General features: G+C 42.1%; 1 protein-coding gene across 3 annotated transcripts in view; it reads right to left on the reverse strand.

The window, feature by feature from the left end:
• Positions 1 to 20,948, reverse strand: part of Mtus1 (microtubule associated scaffold protein 1) — a 163,550-nt gene that overhangs the window by 85,374 nt on the left and 57,228 nt on the right. For all 3 annotated transcript variants that reach the window (XM_029554901.1, XM_008850840.3, XM_029554900.1), the window contains one exon: positions 19,242 to 19,437. In XM_029554901.1, the coding sequence (XP_029410761.1) occupies positions 19,242 to 19,437 (196 nt within the window). The remainder of the gene's footprint in view (positions 1 to 19,241; positions 19,438 to 20,948) is intronic.

A 20,948-nucleotide genomic window follows, 5' to 3' on the forward strand; every position in this document is an offset into this window, starting at 1 on the left:
TATATAACACGGGACCACATGCATGGGGGTGGCACTACCCACAGTGCACAGTGGGCTGGGTCCTCCCACATCACTCAACAATCAAGAAAATTCCCCCACAGACTTGGCCACAGACCAGTCTGATGGAGGAAATTCCCCAATTGAGGCTCCCTCAACCCAGGTGTGTCAAGTTGACAACTAAGGCTATCCAGCACAGGTGCCTGTAGCTTTGTGGGTTTATTTCCAGGTTCTCTATTCTGCTCCATTAGTCTTCCTGTTTGATGTGAATACTAGGCTGTCTCATCACTCTAGCTCTGTAGTATAATTTGAAGTTGGGAATTATGATCCCTCCAGCTGTGTTCTTACTCCTTAGGATTGCTTTGGCTATTAACAGTCTTTTCTGGCTCCATATGAATTAGGATTATTTTTTCTAGATCTCTGATCCCATTACCCCCAGCTGGCCTCGTACTCACCTGCCTCTGCCTCCCAAGTCCTGGGATTAAAGGCATGCACCACCACACCTAGCCTCTTCTATTTTTTTTAAATCCCCATCTCTTGTCTAATTGCTATAGCTAAAACTTAGAGGGCCATGTTGAATAAAAGGGAGTGGGTGTCCTCATCTCCTTCCTGATTTTAGAGGAAATGTTTTCAGTGTCTCCATTTAGCACAATATTCGCTGTGTTTCACACATGTAACTCTTATTTTAAGGCATGCTGAGCACCCTCAATACATAATAGTAAAATTAACACAAGGTTTGGCACCAGCCAGTTATATTATATCATATGTAAGGTACACTTGCAGAAATATTGATATCGTTTAAGTTCACACAGTTAATGCATGCACATGCATGCAAGCACACGCGCGTTCACACGCACACACATTTGTTTTGATTCTAACAATTACAATAACCTCTTTCCTGGGGAAAAATCAGGAAGAAATAACATTTGTGCTTTGCCCTATATAGTAACAGAACCCCTGGATTTGAAGGAGATACACACACACACACACACACACACACATATGTGTGTGTGTATATATCCTCATGCACCAACCAATTTATGAGGGTGGAGCTCAGTAGCTGAGGGTTTGTTCAGCATAAATAAGGACCTAGGTTCAATCCCCATTACCAATAAATAATTTTTAAATTTTCTGTGTATGAGTGTATTGCCTGCTTGTATGTATGTGCACCTATGTTGTGTATCAGTAATTTTTTTATGCATATGAGTATTGCTTGCATGTATATAAGTGCACCCATTCGTGTAGTGCCCTCGGAGGATAGAAGAGGTCATGGGATCCCCTGGAACTGGAGTTATGGACAGTTGTTAGCAGCCATGTGGATGCTGGGATATGAACCTGGGTCTTCTGCAAGAACAACCAGTGCTCTTAAGCACTGAGACATCTTTCTAGGCTCAAATAATTTTTAAAATTCTACCAATGTACTAAGAAACACCAGCTATTAGAATCATCTTGGAAAAAAAAACCCTAAGAATACTATATGCAACAACAAAAAGTCAATAAAGAAAAATGCCCTGCAAAAATAAAACTCTGGGGCTAGAGAGAGAGCTCAGTGACCAAGAGCGAATACTCCTTTGTACAATAAGTTCACTCCCAAGTACCCATTATCAGGCAGGCAGCTCACAATCACTTATAACTCCAGCTGCAAGGGAGATCTGTCACCTGGGGCTTCTGCAGGTGGCTTCTACACACATACACACAATTAAAAATGAAATATTTGGGGTGGGGAGCTAGAGAGGTGCCTCAGCAGTTAAGAGCACGGCTTCTCTTGTAGAGTACCTGGGTTTGATGCCCAGAACCCACATGGTAGCTAACAACTGCCTGTAACTCCAGTTCTAGGGGATATGACACCCTCTTCTGACCCCCACAGGCATTGCGCTACATGGGTGCACTTACACACATGCAGGCAATACACTCATACACATAAAATAAAAAAGTATTTTTAAATAAAAGCCCAATTGAAAGACTTATTAAGTAAAACAAAGGAAAATTGTAATATCCTCTTTTATTGAAAGAATATAATGATGCTTGCCAGGGACTTGAGGGGACAGAAATGGGGGGAGTGTAGTTAATAGGTATAAAATTTCAGTTACTAGCCATGCATGCTGGGGTGGTGCACACCTTTAATTCTAGCACTCAGGAGGCAGAAGCAGGTGGATCTCTGTAAGATCAAGGCCAGCCTGGTGTACATAGCAAGTTCCAGGTCAGCTGGGGCTACAAGGAAAGCCTATCTTGAAAAGACAAAAAAAATCAGTTATACTAGATGAATAAATTCTGGAGAAAATTTTGAAGATGCACCATACAATATGTGCGTTTATTTAGCAGCACTGTATTAGCCTTGAAATTTGTTAAGAAAGATCTGTGTTTGGGGACAGGGCAGGACAAGAAGGAAGAAAGCAAGGAAGACAGAGAAAGAGAAAAAGAAATATAGAAAGGAGGGGGAGACAGAGAAAGAGAAAAAGAAATATAGAAAGGAGTGGGGGGAGACAGAGAAAGAGAAAAAGAAATATAGAAAGGAGGGGGGGAGACAGAGAAAGAGAAAAAGAAATATAGAAAGGAGGGGGGGGAAATGAGTGAAGGCAACTGGATTATAAATCAGAAGCCCTTGAGAAAGCATCACTGAAAGTCAGAACAGGTCTGCAAGTATGTAGCTTGACAACTCAAAACCCAAAACAAAGTTATAGGAAATTTCATTTTTGCATAATACCCCCCAAAGAAAAAAGATCATCTATTTAAAGTTTAAACTTAACTATATGTTGAAAAATGGAGAAAAATATATTGCAGTATTATGGGATTATCTTGGGGTACAGAATGATGGGGTGTGTTAGAAAAGAGAAATTACGGGGCAAGGTAAGAAAACTTCCCTTCATTTTTCATTAGTATTTATGTATTTCTTGGCATGACATTTCTTTGGATGGTAAGCACAGTTCTATAATAAAAAGTAATAAATATTAAAGTCACTGAAGCCAAATTCAAACACAAGACACCTAAGACAAAGTAGAACAAGAAACCAAGAAAGGGTAAAGTGCATCATTAAGTAGATTCCAATAATCATTTTACTCCAGTCTCTGCATGCAGCAGCCGTTCAATCTTTTTATTTTACTAAGAAAAAATAAATAAATAAAACCAACGTCTTCATTGATGCTTTTATATGGCTATTATGAAGACAGTCACTGTGCTACTGGAAAATTCTGCACAATCCCATAATGGGTATGTTTCCCAGGGTAGGAAAGGAAAGCCAAAGAATAAACTCCTGAATGGCCATTCTTTGTCCTGCCACTTCCATTAAATGTTTTATTCTCCAAGAGAAAGCCCCAAGGCTCCCCAGGTGCAGAGTCAACCTCCCAGCCCTCATCTGGCCTCCTCCCTTCTTTAAGAAAAGGCCTGGGAAAGGTTGGTGAGTCCCCAGGAGTAGCACCTTCAAAGGAAGGAGAGCAAGTCCAGAACCACAAAAACACCCGCCCACTAAGGAAATGTGCCATCTCTGAACTGTCAGCTGGACATGAATGAACACAGCTTTATCATATTTTTCATAAGACTATACAGCACTGAAAAAAAAAAGTCTTGCTAGTCTTGATATTTAATAAAAAGTATGGGCTTTGTAGATGTGATTCAATTAGTTCAACATACACCAAAAACCATCAACTACAATACTGACCAGAGTAGAAGACACCGATTACCTCTAAAAAGATCTGGACAGTAGATTCACAAGGCAGAGTGTCTTGTGAAATACATACGTATTTACTTGCTTACCCAGGAGGGTAACAGCAAAGAATCACAGAGCTTAAGTGTGTACTGTGCCAGACACAACTGACACCATCCTATGGAAATCAGTTACATGTTAGCAGGCCATAAGCCACAGAAGGCAATGGGTTTCACTGTAAGACACGGTGCTCTGCAGTTTGCATTGCTTGGTGGGAACACAAGTGTCAGGGGAAGAGAAAGACAGCGAGGCAGGAGATGTGGGTATCTCACAATTGGGAGAGACATGGCATTAAATGTCAGGCTAGGAATTTTGAACCTAAATTTTTGTGGTTGAGTAAAATAGGGAGTCAGAGAGAGGAACATGGCAGGGTCTTGGCGTTTGTGTCAGAACTTGATCACGTGGTGGACAAAACTGCCCCAAATGAAGAGTTGAGATCTAGGACACATTAGGAGGTGGCCCACCTGTCAAGGCAAAGGGGTGGATTTTTTTTTTTTTTTTTTTTTTTTGGAGACAGGGTCTCCCTGTAGCCTCCGCTGGCCTGGAACTCGCTTTGTAGAGCAGGTTGGCCTTGGTCTCAGAGATCTGCCTGCCTCTGATTCCTGTGCTGGGATTAAAGGTGTGCGCCACCATGCCTGGCAGGAGTGGAAATTTTAACTAGACCAGGAGGAGATGACTGAGGTCATTTCGAAACATAAAAGCATGAATGAGGCATGCAAGTGGCAAAAATATTTATTTCTGGCATCAAGAAGATAAATAAATGCCAAAATATAAAAGATAAGAACATATTTATAGGCATGATTATTTCAGTTCTTTAAATGCAGTTACATAAAATGGCCCTTGTAGTAATTATCTATAGTAACTAGTAATTATAAAATTAAAGTAAAACTGCCAGGTGTGGTGGCACACGCCTGTAGTCCCAGCACTTGGGAGGCAGAGGCAGGCGGATCTCTGTGAGTTCAAGGCCAGCCTGGTCGACATAGTGAGTTCCAGGACAGCTGGGGCTACAGGGAGACCCTGCTTCAAAAAGACAAAAAAAAAAGTAAAACTAAATGCAATAAAAATAGTAAGTTATAGTAGAAATAAATGACGTACACTCAAAACAGTGGCTGTACATTCATCTTAAATTAACTCTAAAGGGTCAAATGCTTTCATTAACGTTGTACATCTAAGAAATTAGCCTCATTGGGGAGTATTATAGTATTAAAAATTCTTCAGGGTTGGAGAAATGGCTCAGCGGTTAAGAGCACTGACTGTTCTTGCAGAGGACTCAGGTTTGATTCCCAGCACCCACATGGCGGCCGTCCTTAACTCCAGTTCCAGGGGAATCTGAAGCCCTCTTCTGACCTCCATGGCATTGCATGACATGAGTGCACTCACATACATGCAGGCAAGTACACTCATACACATAAAATAAAAATAATAAATATTTTTTAAAATCTTCAAATAAACCTGATAGGTTACTTATAAAATATACACCATACAATACCTGTAACTTTCTTATATCAGGAAAATAAGAAAAAAATGGTCATTTGTATACATACACCTTGCTTCTAAGGGTAAATTACCAAGAGGAATATTTGAACATACATACATGTTAACTTTTCCCTGATTAACATTATACTTAAATGTTATTTCAATATAAATCCACTCATGATCTCTTTTAAAGGAAGTGAGAATTTTTTGAACGTTTATAATGAGATGGCTCAGTGATTAAGGCACTTGCCCTGGGCTTCAATGCCCTCTTCTGGCCTTCATGGGCACTGCGAGACCTGGATACACTTACATAGATACATGCAGACGATACACTCATACACATAAAATAAAAATAAATTTTTTAAAAATTTATAAAAATATGCCAGGCACAGTGACACACACCTTTAATTCCAGGACTTGGGAGGCAGAGTCAGGTGGATTTCTGTGAGTTCCAGGCCAGCTGGAGATACAGGGAGACCTTGTCTTAAAAAGACAAAAAAAAAAAATTCTGAAAGAGGGGCTGGAGAGATGGCTCAGTGAATAAGAGCACTTACAACTGTTCTAGAGGGCCTAAGTTCAGTTCTCAGTATCCATGCCAAGCAGCTCACAACAGCCTGCAACTCCACTAGGGGATCTGACACTCTCTTCTGCCCTCTATGGGCATCTACATGTGTACACATACATGTACAAACACACAATTAAAAATAAAATCTTGCCGGGAGCGGTGGCACACACCTTTAATCCCAGCACTTGGGAGGCAGATGCAGGCAGATCTTTGTGAGTTGGAGGCCAGCCTGGTCTACATAGGGAGTTCCAGGATATCTGGGACTACTAAAAAAATTAAAAATAAATCTTTAAAAACTTCTAGAAGAGAAAAATAATGAGAAGACCACTAACTTAGCAACACATCCAAGCAATTATATTTGAAAATGGGAAAAGACTCAAACATATTTCTCCAAAGATACACAAATGACTGACAGGCACAAGCAAAGATGAAAGATACTCAGCATTCCTTGTCATTAGAGAAAAGCACATCTGAACCATATGAGACACCATTTTGATGGCTGGTATATAGTAATGAGGCACCATGAAGAGGACTAGTACCAGTGAGGACGTGTGTCACTCTTGTGACTGTAAAATAGTGTAGCTACTATGGGAAAAGAATGGGAGTGCTTGAAAGAGTTAAACACAGATTTACTGTATCATCCAGCAATTCCGCATCTGGACACACACCCAGCAGAGGAGAAAGCAGGGATTTGAACACATGTGTGCACCCATGCTAACAGTAGCTCAAATGTGGAAGCCCCTGGAGTGTTCATGGGCAGATAAATGAAGTGTGGTGTTGACATACGTGGAGCATTATTTAGCCTTAGAAAGGAAGGAAATGTTGACACATGACATAACATGAACGAAGTTGAAAACATGATGCTAGGTTACATAAACCAATCATAAAGGACAAATATTGCATGATTTGCTTTTTATGAGGTTCATGGAACATATGAATTCATACAGAAAGAATTTGGGTGATTGTTAGGAGCTGAGAAAAAGGGAGACTTAGAAATTAAGGTTTAAATTTTAGGGGATATGGAATTCCAGGCAGGGCAGAAAAATGTTTGAGAAATGAGTTGATGGTTACATTACACAATAATGGAAATGTCCTTAATGCCACAAAATCTGTACATTTTAAAACGGCAGGGGCTGAAGAGATGCTCAGTGGTTAAGGGTACTGGCTGCTCTTGGAGAGGACCCAGGTTTGGTTCCCAGCATCCACATGGCACTGTCCGTTACTCCAGTTCCAGGAGATCTGACTCCCTCTTCTGACCTCCTCAGGCATTGCATGATGGAGTGCACTTACATACATGCAGGAAATACACTCATATACATAAAATAAAAATAATATTTTTAAATAGCTAATTCTATATATAATGTATGTTTTACTATAATTTTAAAAGTTGGAAATAGTGGCTGGAGAGATGGCTCAGCAGTTAAGAACACTGGCTGTTCTTGCAGAAGACCTGGGTTTGAATCTCAACACCCACATGGCAGCTAACAACTGTCTGTAACTCCAGTTCCAGGGGATCCAACAGCCTTGTCTATCCTCTTTGGGCACTGCATGACACAGGTGCACTTACCTATATGTAGGCAATACATTCATACACATAAAAATAATAAGTAAAATATTTTAAAAATAAATAAAGCATGCTAGCTGGATGTGGTGGCACACACCTTTAATCCCAGCACCTGGGAGGCAGAGGCAGGGGGATGTCTGTGAGTTCAAGGCCAGCATGGTCTACATAGTGAGTTCCAGGGCAGCTGGGGCTACAGGGAGACCATGTCTCAAAAAGACCAAAAAATAAAATAAAGTATGCTATTTTAACTGGCATAAAGCTGTGTGTAAAAATCTCAGAAAGAAAATTCTAGACAGGATAAGGGAAATAATCTAAGCCAAAAACACTTACTTGTAATAAGATATTTAAATTGTACAAATTAAAATTTGAGCAGCACTATGTCATAGCAGTTAAAAGAGACAGTCTAGAGCCAGATGGCATAATTCAAGTCCAGGTCCATGGAATACTGGCTGGGGCATGTTACCACTCTCTTGTGCTTCTGATTATTCTATGTAAGGAAGAAGGTGATTACAGTTGTATTACCTCATAGGTCCTCATGAGAGATAAATGATTTTATAATCTTAAGGTGGTCACAACTATAGCTGTGACACAGTGCCATGCAAATATAAGTTCATTGCTCTTGCTATTCATCAAAATAAATTGTATTAAAATGCAAACATTTTTAATGTGAAACCATGAAAATAAATGAATATAAGTTACTCTTCTGTGTAGGAAAGTCTTGCGATATATAGAAACGGGAAAAATGAAGACTATTTGACAACATAAAACTGAAAACAATTAAAAACTACAATATATGAAGTTGAGTTATAGGTAGGAAAAGGACAAATGGCTGCACCAACTCAGTAAGAATCACATGCCCCAAAATGCAAATGAGGAAAAGCTCCAAAAAGCCATAAAGTAAATCCAACTTTTAAAGACTGTGCCCTGTCCCTAACACCTTTCCTGGCTATCCAACTGTCTTTCTGCTCCCTATTCCTGCAGATCCTATAAAGTTTTTAAAGCCAAATACTTGCTCTCTGACCTCTCTTGATGTAAGGGGTGACCATTTGCTCTGGTTCAGGCCAGCAAGAGCTGAGAGGAATCCTGATTTGGAATATACTGCTGAGAAGTATGTTTCCCCCTGATGAACACAGGGACGCATAGGAGGAGAAAGCCCTACTCTGGGATACTGTCCTTGGCTTCCAACCTTTGACGACCAAACTAAGAGTCTGTGGTGCATGGAACTCTTAGTGACCAGGTTTTAACTGATTTTTGTCACTGAGAAAAGCCATATGCTGAGCAGGACGGGTGGAAGGACAAGAGAAACATGAAGGTGACATTGTCCAATCACCAAACCTGGAATGGCCTTCCTCCAGACTTCCTGTTAAACAGATGCACAAACTCATGTGTTAAGCCAACTGGACGAGGGTTCTGTCACTTGCTGCAAACTACTCTTACCTGCCTAGTCACCTGTCAGTAGTGTTTGATGCAGGTCATTCCTCTGTTGCCACTCTTGATGGATTTTCTTCCTCCAGCTTGATGTCCTTCCTGATTCCTCCTCATCCCTCTACTCCTTTCAGCTTAGGGGTACCATGTAGAGCCCCCTGATCTAATCCCTTTCAACACTTTGTGTTTTGGTGATCTCTTCCCGTCTGGTACTTTCATGTATTATCTACAGGTTTTTGCATCCCACACGTGTATCCCTAGACCACACCACTTCTCTTCCGTATTCCCTATTATAGCTCTACTGTTCATCTCAACTTAATAGCTCCATAACTGAGCTCCTGATACCCACCCCCAACACTGCATCTCTACCACCCTTTCCATCTCAGCTAAAAGGCTTGTCCTCAGCTAACCCTGTATCAGCACATATCCAGAATCTCCACAATTCTGGTCAAAATACCATCTTATGCAATACCACTTATCCTTTCTGATCCCCATTCCTAGACTCACTCACGTTCAATCTATCCTCAAAACAGAGATCTTGTAAAGTTTTAGTCACTTGGTTTCAAAGTCAAAGTTGTTATCATGATGTTCAAGACTATACGTGACCTGGCTCTGTCTCCCCAGTCTTATCATTTCCTTTGTTCCTATTTGTGCCTTAATTCCTAGAGCTCACTTCTCAAGCTCCACCTCAGGGTCTTCTGCTGTTCCCTGATTTTCATCCAATACTATGCTTAAATTCTCTCCTCTCTCTCTCTCTCTCTCTCTCTCTCTCTCTCTCTCTCTTAAAGTAGCCCTACTCTCCCCAATTCACCCTTGATAATACCTGCCTCCTATGACCCCCCACTCAAGACATTTTTCTTAGAAAATTATCACTAACACTGGGCATAGTGGTGCATGCCTTTAATCCCAGCACTTGGAGGCAGAGCCTGGCAGATCTCTATGAGTTCCAGGCCAGCCTGGTCTACATAGTGAGTTCCAGGCCAGCTGGGGCTACAGGGAGACCCTGTCTCAAAACAATCACAAGAAACAAATTATCACTAACAAACATAATAGCTTCTTTATTCACATACATCTTGCTCACCAGGATGTATCTTCAGGGGCCATTTTGATCTTGTATTTACTGCTGTCCTCTAGCCATGATAATTCAATCTATATGTATTCAATAAACACCTGGATGCCAAGTATATGCCAATTAAAATGAAGTAAGATTTTGTATTTTTCTAAACAGGAATATCTGGAAAGAGTGTCAGAAACACCAAAATATTGGCAAGAGCTGTGGAAAACACTGTTGCACACTCAGAGCAGGGGCACAGACTCACATGATGTTTCTGAATGGTGACTTGCAAAGTGTATCAAAAGCATTCAAAATGCTCATACCTTTGGAGTCCACCTAGAATGTATCTAGGAATCTGTCTAAGGAGACTTGGAAACATAAATAGTCAAAAACAGTATGAAAAAATAAATTACACTGCTATGGTTTGAATGAAATTCTCAGAGTACATGTGTTGAAGACCTAACCAACCCCGGTCCCCAGCACCAGAGTGCTGGGAGGTGGGGCCTAACTTGGTGATAAAGTCATGAGAGAGCTGTACTCAAGAACAGATTAATGCTGTCCTGGAAGTAGCCAGTTACTGGGAGTGTGGGCTCACGCTGAAGGCAAGTTGGTCCCCTCTTGCCAGTTTATTCTCACACTCTCTTGCCCTTCTACCTTCTATGTGGTGTTCTGGGACCTACCAACCTTCAGACTGCAAGTTGAATAATTTTTAGCATTTACAAACTACCTAGTCTGCAGTGTTCTGGTATAACATACTATAAAACAGTATAACAGCACATGCAAAAAATATAGTTATTTAAAACCATGTTACTAACAAAATTCAAAAATCTTAGACAATAGGCAAACCCTACACATTTTGAACAACAACAAAAATCCAAACTAATTGATGACCAATTGTTTAGTAAGGCATTTCTAAGAGTGGATATTGTCCTCTAAACATGTATGATTGATAATGCACAAAAAAATACTAAATAGAATTAAATGTATTCTGATGCTAAAACTGTTTGGTTGTGGTCAAATGACGGGATGATTTTCTCCTGACTTTTCACTTAAAATGCTACACTTTGTAAATTGCCTACTAGGATAGGAAAAGTAAGAAACTGAAAAGCTATCAAAATCAACTGATAAAATTCAAGACATTGAAGAGTTTGAATACTGTGGGTTAGCTTTGCTTGTGACTTTATGTATCCTGATCTCTCCTGCGGACTGCCACAATACCAACTGGCTATGTCCTAACTGTCCATCACTCCTCCTCCCTATTTCTAACATCTGTCCCAATTTTATATTCCATCTTATTTATGTATATATGTATGTATATATGAATGAATATATGTATGTATTGTGTATGAGTGTTCTGCCTGTAAGTGTACCTGTGTCATGCAATGTCCAGAGACCAGAAGAGGGCATCAGATCTCCTGTTGTTAGTGGTCAAGTGGGTGTTAGAGAACTGAACCTGGGTCTTTATCAAGAATAGCTAGTGCTCTAACCACTGGACCATCTCTTCAGCCCCTTATTCTCAATCTTTATATTATCTTTTCTCTAGTCTTCCTAAAAATCCCTCAATCCATGTGTATCCTCCTTATTTTTAATCTCTGGTTTTGTTTGTCTGGCTGGTTAGATTTTTGAGACAGTCTCACTCTGAAGCTCAGGCAGGTCTCAAACTCAGGATAATCCTACCACCTCCACCTGCTCACGTCTGCCCTAATAGGAATGAGCCACCACACCCAGACATTTGGGGGTCTTAAGCATCAGAAAGCACCAACATTGAATCAAGACCGTCCTTTAACTTATGTAAGGCTGTACATCTCCTGTCTTACAGTAGTAAGGAACGATGTAAACCAACTTTTCAGCTTCCACCATTTTTGTTTGTGGGGGTGGGTGATTACAAAATTTCTACTTTTATTAACAGATGTGGAAAGCAAAAACCATGCTCTGTTCCCCTCGACAATTCCCCAGTATCTGGAGCATGACTTACACAGCCGGGCACCCCCACTTCCCTATCTGGAAGGTAAATGAGTGACCTTTTGGAACACAGAATCTCAGACTCTACATTTATACACTGTGAAATGTGATTTCAATATTTAGACACATAATACTTCCCTAGCAGGGCATAAGAAAGGATACTTGGTGTAACCATCACCACTTGCTTAGAGTTTAGGAGCCACGGTGCACAGGTGAGTCACAACAAAAACAATGCCATTTCCAAAAGCAGTAATTTGACAGAAACAAGAACACTCCAAGGCAGGGTTCTCACGATGACCTGAATCACACAAAAACGCAGTGCTGACAGTGGTGCTGTCAGTACCTGCCTCTGCGGGTACCTTCAAAAGAATCGGCCACTTCAGTAGAGATTAAACAAAAATAACTTCCTTAGTCACAGGCCTGGGAACCTGTGCCCCACACTCAGGGAACTGTGAAAATTCAAGAGTATAAAAAATTAAAAGGTAGAGGCAAGTACATGATTCCCCAGCTATCGCACAAAGATGAACAGCATCTTCCTAGGTTCTTTAGGAAACTTATTTACCATCTGGCACTCATGCAAAGAATCCAGAAAGAAATGGAGGAAGAGGCTGAGGAGCAGCTCAGTGGGAAAGCATGTTATCAGCAAACACAAGGTCCGGGGCAACCCCAGCACCCAAAACACCACCACCCCCCCAAAAAAAAGATAGTTTACTGGCTCATTAGAAGCTAAATTCATGGCAGAACTTTTTTGACTACTAAGTCCAGGCCAGCCTGGTCTACACAGTGAGTTCCAGGCCAGCTGGGGCTACAGGGAGACCCTAACTCGAAAAGACAAAAAAAAATCTGCAAAAACTCACTTGGAAGGAATCATCTGTGCTCATAAAAGCTGGAAACCATGAATCAGCTCAGCGGTTGCTATTCATCTTCACTTTTTAAATCTCAATTTAGTCCCTACCATCTACACACTCCACACTCCTGCCTTCCCTTTATTTCAAAGACATACTTGCCTACATGCTGACACTATGACCTTCCACGCCTGGTAGGCGAGCTCAACCTACTGCTCTTTTCCCCCAGGCTTCCTTAACCCCTACACGTTTGCATCATCTTAAGTCTGAAACATGAACACATCCTGGCATTACTTCACACTGTCTTCCAAATTAACTAAACATACTAAATTAACTAAACATACTAAAAACCTGTTCTTGCTACTCTTTCCCAGGTTTTGTGTTTGTCTCCCCCTTTACTCTTTTTACTCAGTCATCTGAAAATGAAAGTTGGGAACACACTGAGGACCATTCACCAATAAGCCAACTGATCAGGCAGTCTAAAATAATGTAAACACATACTCTATTTTCAATTCCCCAGACCATGCAGGACTCTTGGAATCTTTCCAGACTACTGGGACTGATCTGACTCTAGCTCCTCTGAAGCGGAGGCTCATCTCTCACTGATCTCAAAATATGTTCTGATCAAGAACTTGGCAACACTGTTCTCCAGATACACTGCAGCCTTTCAGAACTCTACATCAGTACCCTCAGTAATGCCAGCAATCTCATCTTCTGCCAAACTCTTATTGGCACACACCAAGACTAGCTCCAGCATCTCTATCTTCCCTTCAGCTGAGTTGGTGTTCCTCCCTTTACTGTGGATACACAGTCCATGTCCCTGATCACAGCTAAAGGAAATTTTATATGCCTGTTGTATAACAGGAACTTTGGGTTGAGCATGGGGAAATAAAAAAATAACTGATCCCTGGACTCTATCCTATGGATGCTGGTTCAGCAGGAGACAGAACATAAGAAAATCACCATACGGCAGAGTGCACAAAGTCTCAGTGACCAAGACATTCAGCTGAGACCTGAAAAATGAGGAGTCCACCTTGTAAGGCTCTGCTTGGCCACCCTTCTCCACTTCTCCCTCTCATTCTAGAGTTTCTTGGGGGACAGTTAATCACATTTGTAGTCTCAGAGCCTAGTGGACTGCCCAACACACAGCAGGTACTCAATGTATTCCAAATGTATAAGAGATCGCATAGGCACATATTAAGCGTACTTTCTGTCGGAGGAAAAGACATGTGCCTTCCGTGTGCCTACAAGCCCTACTTGCTCGTGTCATTTTCTCCCATGCTTTCTCCAGCTCCCACCATGAATGATGGTCAGCACTTGGCTCCTCAGGACCACACAGGCGGCTTCCCTCAGGTTCTCTGTACTTGTCGTTCCCTCTACCTGGAAAGTCCTTCAACCTGACATCTAAGTGCTTTCCTCTTCAACTGCTTCTCAGTGCTCTCAGCGGAGTCTTTCCAGACCATCCTATTTACAATCTTTGTCCCTGTACTGCTTTTTCTCCTAAGCATGCATCAACCCATCTTAGGTAGTAAACATTTTATTCAATTTTCTAACGCCCTCATTAAAACACAAGTTCCCCCAGGAACTTGTCTCTTTTGTGTATGTTTATGGGAGAGGGAGAGTGGGACAGGGTCACAGGGTCTCACGTTATAGCTGAGGCTGGCTAAGCATTCACAATCTTTAGCTGTACAGATGGTTCAACAATTAAGAGCACTGACTGCTCTTGCAGAAGACCCAGGCTCAATTCCTAGCACCCACATGGTGGCTAACAATGGTCAGTAACTCCAGTTCCAGGGGATCTGACACCTTCTTCTGACTTCGGGCATTAATCAAGACAGATATAACCCATACACATTAAAAAAAAAATACAATCCTTCTAACAGCACCTCCTGAGTATCAGGATTACAGTCATGTGCTGCCACATCTGGTTTTGGAGAGTTGCCTTTCTGTGCTCTTTATCCCTAGCACTAAGAACAGTTCCTGGCAGAAATAAGCACTCAAGTCTACTAATAAAGAGTGACTGTGTTAGGCTGTTACATGTGTAAGGAACAGGGGCTAAAAACAAAGTTTGTGGTAAGTCTGCGTGGCCCATTCCCTGTGCTCACTCATTAACAGCTGTGTAGATTTAGTAGTTACTTCAGCTTTCGAACCATCAGGAGCTTGCATATAGAATGAGGATAATTACCGTACCTATTTCTCATGAATTATGAGAATTTGATGAGATTACAAATTTAAGAGTGTAGGATCGTGCCCAGCACATCATGAGCCTCAGGCTTGTCAGCCACTGTTACTATTGCAATTGAGGACCCGAGACTGACTCTAAAGCACCTGTTTTAGTTCATTACAAATATAGAAACATACATTGTCAACACCTTAAAAATTTTAGAGCAGAGTGATAATTTCTAGTTTTTTAATAACTATCATAAACAAATGAGAAAAAGCCTACTTTTACTACCACTCTCAAACTTGGAAAATACTATAGAATAATTTTTAAATTTTTAAAAATTATTTTAACCCTAAATAAATGGGAAAAAAGTCTGTCTACAATAAATCAAAAGGCTGTGCAACTGAATGAGAAAGAAAAAGAAACCCACAACAGACAAGTTGTTATGAGTTCTGGGTGTTCTGCTGCCTGAAAGGAATTTATGAACCACAGGAGCTGAGCAAACCGAAAGTATACTCTTCACAAATGTTACTTCCCTTCCTCTAGAATAAAACTAATGAACAGTTCGTGTGCAGCCCTTCCACATGCCATTGTACGGTTTTGTGGTGGGGGCTTGCCGGTGTGGCCCTTCCCAGGTGGGATAAATCCTGGGGCAGGGAGGGCGTTCTGTCCTAAGCTGTCATCCCACCTGGCTCAGGCTAATCACACAGAGGGTGATTTCACTACAGAAGAGCATACACTCTTAGTAGGTCAAGTCTAGTTGTAACTGGTTTTTTGCCTCTGAAAGGGTTTGTCAAGTGAATTTCTGAGAGGGCTGAGCTGGGTATACCACCTCTGGAGCCTCCTGAACTAAGCTCTTGCTCTATAATTAGGTTTCAATAATCTTGCAAAATAAAATCATGGAGCCGGGCTTGGTGGCTCATGCCTTTAATCCCAGCACTCGGGAGGCAGAGGCAGGTGGATCTCTCTAAGATCAAGGCCAGCCTGGTCTGATCTACAGAGAGAGTTCCAGGACAGCTGATGCTACAGAGAGACCCTGTCTCAAAAAAAAAAAAAAAAAATTAAAAATTATCATGGAAAATTGGCAGAGAGATTGAAATCAAGGGTCTGAAAAAGGCTATAGTCTCTAAGCCACTCAGGACAAAAAAAAATCTTGTCTGTTCACAACCAATGGTCTTTAGAGATAATGTCAGGCCAAGAGCTTGGAGTCAGTCCTTTCTGCCTGGTCTGAGTCCCACCTTCACCCTTTCCACTTGCGAAATCTCAGTAAATCATGTAGCCTCCCTGTGGTAGTTTCTTGACTTATAAACTGGAAACAAGCTTCCCACAATCACTGTAAGGATTATATAAACTCAGAGGTGAAGGATTAAGCAGAGCCCAGGCGTTGGTATACATTTAATTGAGTGAACTGACATCATTGGCATTATAATAATTATTAGGAAAATTTCCATCATTATCTCATCTTATTAGAGTACAATAAAAATATTCACACTTCCAACTGGTGATACAGCCCAGTGCCCAGAGCTCTAACATGTTCTAGGCCCTGAGTTCCTGTGTTCAATCCCCAGTATCATCAACCCCCCCAGGCCCCCAAAAAAGCAAAAGCAAACACCAACAAACACTTCTCCAAAGAAGCAAAAGCACTTTGGATTCAATTTGTGAAAGTCTCTTATAATTGGGCATCATATACAAATTTCCACATTTGGACAAGTAAAGTGGAAATGCTCCGATGGGTCTAATTGTATTCTTTCTCATGCCCTGCTATTTTAACCAGTCTGGCTTTCTACTTAGTTTTCTGAAAGGATTTACTGAAAGCCTACATTGGCTGGAACATTCTCACTGCTTACCTTTCAGCACCGTGACTTTGTAAGACAGCAGTGCACATCCATTCAGTTTCAGGTTTCAAACACACAAACACTTCATTGTACAGTAAATGTCAAAAGGCTCTCAATGATCTAAAGGCACATTGTTTTTGCTCCTGGATTTCTGTTCTGCCTTTAACTCGGTGGTATTACATTTCCTCTCTCCCACAACAAATACCTCTCAATTCATTGTGAACATCCAAACAAGTCAGCTGTTATTAATTTTTAAAACATAATACTGCATAATCGAGTCAGCCTTCTGTTTTACCTCAGGTAGCCATGACAAACACCACAGACTGGATGGCTTAAACAACAAGAATTTATTTTCTCACAGTTCTAGAGGCTGAGACATCTAAGATCAAGGTCTCAGCTCAACTGCTTCCAAGCAAGGATCTCTTCCTGCTTTCAAGATGGCCCCCTTTTGCTGCATCTCATAAGGCTGAGACATGACTCTGGTATCTCCTTTTCCTGTAAGTATGCCGGTCCCTAACTACAGGCTAACGCTCCAGTGGCCACAGCTCCACGTGGCAACAAGACCCGGAGGCTGCAAACAGTGATGTAGGAAAGAGTGCCCCAGCCCTAGTGAGCACCAGGAGCCCTATTGGGTAACAGCAGTGAAGACCAAAGCTGGGGTCCCTCTTGGTTAACTCCCAACCATGGCAATATCCCAAACAAGGACCACTACTTCCTCCAAAAGGATAAATTCTTCACAGACATGGACCCCTCTTTCTATTTGTCTCCTCTGGGGATGGAAAGAGAATCAAGCTGGAAACCATCATCTGGGGTCTCCTCCCCAAAGCCTCATACTGACATTGGCCATGACTCTTAATGCCACACTTTCATGCACAGGTTTCTCACACCAGCAGCTTCAGGTAGACTCAGAAAATGAAACCTAACATTGCTAAATTGTAGTACCCTAAAGAGATCCTTTGGGATTCAGCTGGTTTTATTGGGCTTTTGTAAAGTGTTCTCACATGTATGGACACAGCACTTTAGAAGCACATTTTTTTTTAAGAACAGTAGTGACGATTTTTATGAGGGATCTGTCTGACGTGGCTTTAATTTGCTCAAGGCTATACCTGCAGAAATGAGAAGTGTTCCCTGAGGGAGGGACCAGCAGGCTTTTCATCTTAGCCCTTATGAAACAGGGATGAATTTCTCACTTGCTGTTCCTGCTCATAACACAAAGCAACCTTACATCTGCCAAATTTAGCATGGCACTCAACAGCCATTCCTGGTGCTCTCAAATTTCAGGCTAACATGCCTCTAAAACTGGAACTTCTAAAAACCAAGCCAACATAAAGGAAAGTTCATGTTTTTTAAAAAAGTAACTTTTCAGTTGCTGTCGAAGCCCTGTAAACTTACAAACTATCTTTCAGTAAAATTCAAAGGAAAAAAAAATCTTCACATGTGATAAGGGCATGTTATGAACCTCTTAAAAGCATTACAATGTGTACAATGTGTTAAGCACCTTTTTTTTTTTTTTTTTTTTTTTTGGAAACAGGGTCTCCCTGTAGCCACAGCTGGCCTGGAACACCTGGAACTCACTATGTAGAGCAGGCTGGCCTCGCTCTCACAGAGATCAGAGTGCTGGGATTAAAGGCATATGCCGGGGCTGGAGAGATGGCTCAGCAGTTAAGAGCACTGACTGCTCTTGCAGAGAACCTGGGTTCGATTCCCAGCACCCACATGGTGGTTAACAACTGTTAGTAACTCCAGTTCCAGGGATCCAACCCTGTCTTCTGATCTCCACAGGCACTTCATGACGTGGGTGCACTTGCACACATGTAGGCAATACACTCATACACAAAATGAATAAATATTTTAAAAGACATGTGACACCATACCTGTTTTTTTTAAACCTAATTTTTAAAAATTTTATTACATTTATTTATTGTGCATGTGTGTGCACACCCTGTTTCAAAAAGAGGTGCATCCATTGACATAATGAAAGGAATAAAAGGAACAGCTTTTATGGAGAAGAGCTCCTGATAAGCTAAAAGGTAATCATACTACTAAGTACAATCTTCATTATTGTTAGAGCACATGTACACCAGGGTATCAAGGTGGAAGTCAGAGGGCAACTTGGAGTCTATTCTCTCCTAGTATGTGTGATCTGGGGATCAAACTCGTGTCATCAGGCTTAGTAGCAAGCAGCTTTACCCTCTGAGTCATCTTGTTGGCCTAAAAGAAAAGTTTTTGAGAAGGAGTCTTGCTATGTAGCTCAGGCTGGGCTTGAACTTGCAATCTTCCTGCCTCAGCTTCCCAAGTGATAGGATTATAGGTGTGTACTATCACACTCAGTATTTAAAAAAAAATAATGCAACAATTCATGTTGACAATAGCTAGCCAATTGCACAGTTACACCTGCTGCTTCTGCATAGCCTGGGAGTTAAGTTTAAGCACACAGGTATCTCCCAACTACGCTTAGTACTCAAAGGTAAGGGTTGTGTGGTCTTTTTCAACCTTTTCTGTACAGGCTGCTGGGCCACAAAAGGCTACATGATTTCATGACAGAACACATCAGTCCTATGACCAGATGGTCTTTCAGCTTTCCGCCAAGCCTAATTTTATATGCAAATAATTCCTAAACTGCGGCCGGCATAGCTGAATTGCTTTATTCTTACCAGAGCTGGACACACGCCTGATCCTCTGAGGAGATAAAGCCCGGTCAGAGCCCAGGGTTCTATTGTCATTCTTCCGCCTCAAGCAGGAAACAGCAGGTCCCACTTTGGCTTTTAGACCTGGTGTTTTCCTCAGACTGCAGGAGTCAGTCTTGGCGATGCTCCTTCCTGGGATGCTGGCAGTTTTTGGAGTAGAACTCTATGAGAAAGACAGTTGAGATTTCAGTCTAGGGCTGGAGAGATGGCTCAGCAGTTAAGAAAGAGCACTGGCTGCTCCTGCATAGGCCCTGGGTTCCATTCCCTGCACCCACATGGCAGCTAACAACCATCCTTCACTCCAGTTCCAAAGGATCTGATGCCCTTTTCTGATCTCCATGAACACTGCACAAGGGTGCACCTACCTACACGCAGGCAATGCGCACATACACATAAAATAAAAATAATATATAAAGATTTCAGTCTAAGCCCCATGCCATTTCCCTGTGGTGTCAGCTTTGTGAAGCCATATTTTTTTTTTTTTTTTTTGGTCTTTTTGAGGCAGGGTCTCCCTGTAGCCCCAGCTGTCCTGGAACCCACTATGTAGACCAGGCTGGTCTTGAACTCACAGAGATCTGCCTGCCTCTGCCTCCTGAGTGCTAGGATTAAAGGTGTATGCCACCACGCCCAGCTTTGTGAAAATTTCTATCTCAGTGGCTGTGACAAAGAAGTACTTAATTTTCGTTCCTACTGTGAAGCAATTAAGACTCTTCATAGCTAACTTCAATTTGTTATGATCTGTCTTTGGACACTTTAGTGAACTGCTCCCCAATGCCTCAAGTTGAACTCAGTCATACTCTTCTGTCCTTCGGGGTGCAGGCACACGCCTGCTTTTCCTTCTAGCTAACATTACTTCCTCTCTGGGCCCTATTCTTCAATACCTTTTGGGTTTTTTTACTTCATAGCTAACTTCAATTTGTTATGATCTGTCTTTGGACACTTTAGTGAACTGCTCCCCAATGCCTCAAGTTGAACTCAGTCATACTCTTCTGTCCTTCGGGGTGCAGGCACACGCCTGCTTTTCCTTCTAGCTAACATTACTTCCTCTCTGGGCCCTATTCTTCAATACCTTTTGGGTTTTTTTATTTTTTTGTTTTTTAATTCTTCAATACTTTTTGGGGTTTTTTTGTTTTGTTTTGTTTTTTGTCTTTTTGAGACAGGGTCGTTTTGTTTTGTCTTTTTGAGACAGGGTCTCCCTGTAGCCCTAGCTGGCCTGGAATTTGCTATGTAGACCAGGCTGGCCTCAAACTCACAGAGATCTGTCTCCCTCTGCCTCCAGAGCGCTGGGATTAAAGATTAAAGGCCTGAGGCCACAATGAGGTTCGAAAAAAACGCGCTCCCCGCCCACCCTTCACTTGGCCCTAAACCGCCAAGAGCCCCTAGATGACGCCCACTTCCGCCCGGGGCCTCGTCCAGGTCGCAGTCCCACTCGGCAGCTACACAGGCGGTCTCTTACGCCATCAGCCTGCGCGTCGCTGCCGGCGTATCTGGCCCCGCCCGCGCGGCGGCCCGGCTCCTGTCACCGCCGGCCCGGCCATGGTGCTGGTCTGTGGTTTGTAATTTTGCAGCCTAGACTCGGGACGTGGCGCAGGTCCCGATGGCGGCGGCGGCGGCCCTGGCGGCGGCCGACCCCGCACCCGCTGTGCCGCAGGCGGCGGGCGGCGGAGGGCCGAC

Source organism: Nannospalax galili, unplaced genomic scaffold, assembly GCF_000622305.1.
Source record: "Nannospalax galili isolate Female #2095 unplaced genomic scaffold, S.galili_v1.0 scaffold1025, whole genome shotgun sequence".
NCBI lineage: Eukaryota > Metazoa > Chordata > Mammalia > Rodentia > Spalacidae > Nannospalax > Nannospalax galili.